The following is a 2470-nucleotide window of genomic DNA, read 5'->3' as shown; positions in this document are numbered from 1 at the left end:
AACAGAACAAAAAATCTATATAAAGATCATACATTGTTATTAAAACAGGACCAGATCATGTCCTTGTTATTCTTATGTATATCATTTTTCAGCTAGGGCCAAAATCCAAATCTTTAGGTGAGGATCCTTGTTCAGCTAGTTTATGGTCACTTAAAATTGACAAAATCAATTCCTACAGCTTACAAAACAGGCAGTTGGCCAAACAGATATGAGATACCAACCAATAATTCAGCAGGCCAAATTTCATAATATTCTTTTCAAGGCTTAGCTTTTACAAAAAGGTAACACGCCTATTATAGCATGTTTTTGACAAGACCAATCAGACACAAATCTCTGATTCCTACAAGTCTAGCCAAAATGAGCTCCTTTTAGACAAACCAGTTTAAGGTCCCATTATTTCATATTTCAAAGGACAAGAATCTTAAAAAGGAAAGAAGGAAAAAGGAACGCACCTTCTGACTATATCCTAAATAAAATGTCATTGAGGGCCACAACAATGTTATCATAGCACTGCCAGACACGTGATGCATCTTTGTTACTTGCCGCATAATCTAGCTGCAATGTACATTAAACATGAACAATTGTCAGTTCCCAAGATTAATAATTTCCTTTTATTTATTTATTTTGGCTAGCTAGAACTTTATTTCAGCAAGAGCAGAATCTTCTTCTTCCCTTTTTTTTTTTATTAAAAAAAAAAGAAGATAAACTTCCTGTAAGAGCAAAATTGTCACCAAAAGGAACAAACCTGTCAAAACAGTATCAGAAAGAGTAACATTTCCTATGAAAATTAACATAAATAAAAACTTCCCGTGCAATGGTTTATTGAAAACTACTCTCTTTTGGCTGTACAATCATTGATTTGACTTGATGGAACCTGTGAATATCAATTTCAATCTAAATGGATGATCCAAATATTAGGAATACTTACGATCACTATTATAGAATATATCTAGTGGGTAGAAATATGAAGATTATGTGGAAAGCAGAAATCTAGGGGGATATGGCATTTATCACCTTAAAATCAATGCCACAAAAACCATCCCAATGAAAAAGTCCTCCAATTCCATGATACATAAAGATGATGCGTAAGTAACATTACCCTGGTGGCATTATTGAAGAGATTGGAATACAGCTTCCTTAGTTGGGGCCTCTCATTTCCAGGTATGCCTTGGATTATGGTATATATGTCCTGTTTCAGGTAGGCTGAGTTCTTCCTTAGGACCTTTTGTGCTTCACCCCATGACTCTGACTCAATTAGAGATTTTATTTGTAACAAAGCTTGTGCATGACCTCTGATTTCACTCATTGCCTCTTCAAATGTTTGACCAGGTGCTACCATCTTAAGTTCTAATCCCTCGGCAACCTCTTGACCAAAAATCACTTCTTGTGCCAATAGTATCGACACCATTGCTGCTATTCCTCCTACTCTTCTTCTACTGAAATTAGATATAAGGACCTTCTGGGGCATCTCTCTCAACCTAAAAGAGGGTTTTGAACAGCAGGTGAAGGTTGGAGGATAATGTGATAGGTTGGGTTGCAAGACCAATGGTGTAAATGACATCCTCTTGTGAATTATAACAAGATAATTTGGTATAGCAATCGCTATCTATATCTATTATTTCAATTTCCAGAATGGTCCAAGGATTTAAAGAAATGCTTGTTAAGAGCAACCTTTATGGCACTCAATTATCAGAGAAAGAATCTATAGAGAAAATGGTTAAAAGATGGAATTCAGACAAAGATCCTATTTCCTTTTCAACTGAAACCCGCAATTATCTGTCTCCGACACCCTCCTGCAAAAGATCATGATTATATGAGCATTTAGTTATCTTATAAAATCCAAAGACAATTTATATTCCTTCCTACCTAGCAACATATGCTTTGTTCTTACAACATATAGAATATGAAAAGTACTACAAATAACATTACAATAGAGGGCTGAAGAACACAAAATCATCATGCATTTTTTTTTTCTGGGTGACATCTGCTTTCTTTGAAAAAATGATGCACATAGATCAAAGTTATGTTATCTTCAAATGAATAAAACATTAAAAATGTTTTTAATAAACAATTCATATAAGAAATGAATCCAATATATCTTGAAAATTGTAATTTTTTATAATATATAAAAAAAAAAAAATCGTTTTGTTTACATTTTTGTGGGGCCAGAATATTGGGCGGCCTCGGTCCACTCCAAGCCAGGCCCAAAAGGCCCACGCCGAGGATTCGTGAGTGGTCCGAGGATGAAAGCGCGAAGACCGACTCCCGAGGATCATATCCGATAAGCGCCTGCCCTTGGGCATCCGAGACCTCGGGGGAGCACGAGGGCCATCCCACCAGAGGACGCTGTGAATATCCGAGGAGGAGAGGGCCCAGTGCCACGCGTCGGCGACAGGAGAACGGCGGAGGAGCAGGCCTGAGGTGAACTATCACCTCTGCATTGAATGCGCTCACCTAACCCCCTCTGGCC

The 2470-nt window shown here is 37.3% G+C and overlaps 1 protein-coding gene across 1 annotated transcript; it reads right to left on the bottom strand.

Moving 5' to 3' along the window:
- Positions 1–459: 459 nt before the first annotated feature.
- LOC112006662 (psbQ-like protein 3, chloroplastic) lies at positions 460–1561 on the bottom strand. Its single transcript, XM_024038966.1, has 2 exons — positions 1100–1561; positions 460–555 (listed from the first exon to the last, which is right to left on the bottom strand). Exons 1-2 carry the CDS (start codon positions 1559–1561, stop codon positions 460–462), a joined length of 558 nt encoding a protein of 185 aa, XP_023894734.1.
- Positions 1562–2470: the final 909 nt, after the last annotated feature.

This window comes from Quercus suber, unplaced genomic scaffold, assembly GCF_002906115.3.
Source record: "Quercus suber isolate HL8 unplaced genomic scaffold, Cork oak 2.0 scaffold_689, whole genome shotgun sequence".
In the NCBI taxonomy this organism is placed as follows: Eukaryota; Viridiplantae; Streptophyta; class Magnoliopsida; order Fagales; family Fagaceae; genus Quercus; species Quercus suber.
Note: the sequence above shows the minus strand (reverse complement) of the source record. Positions and strands in the feature narration are given on the sequence as shown.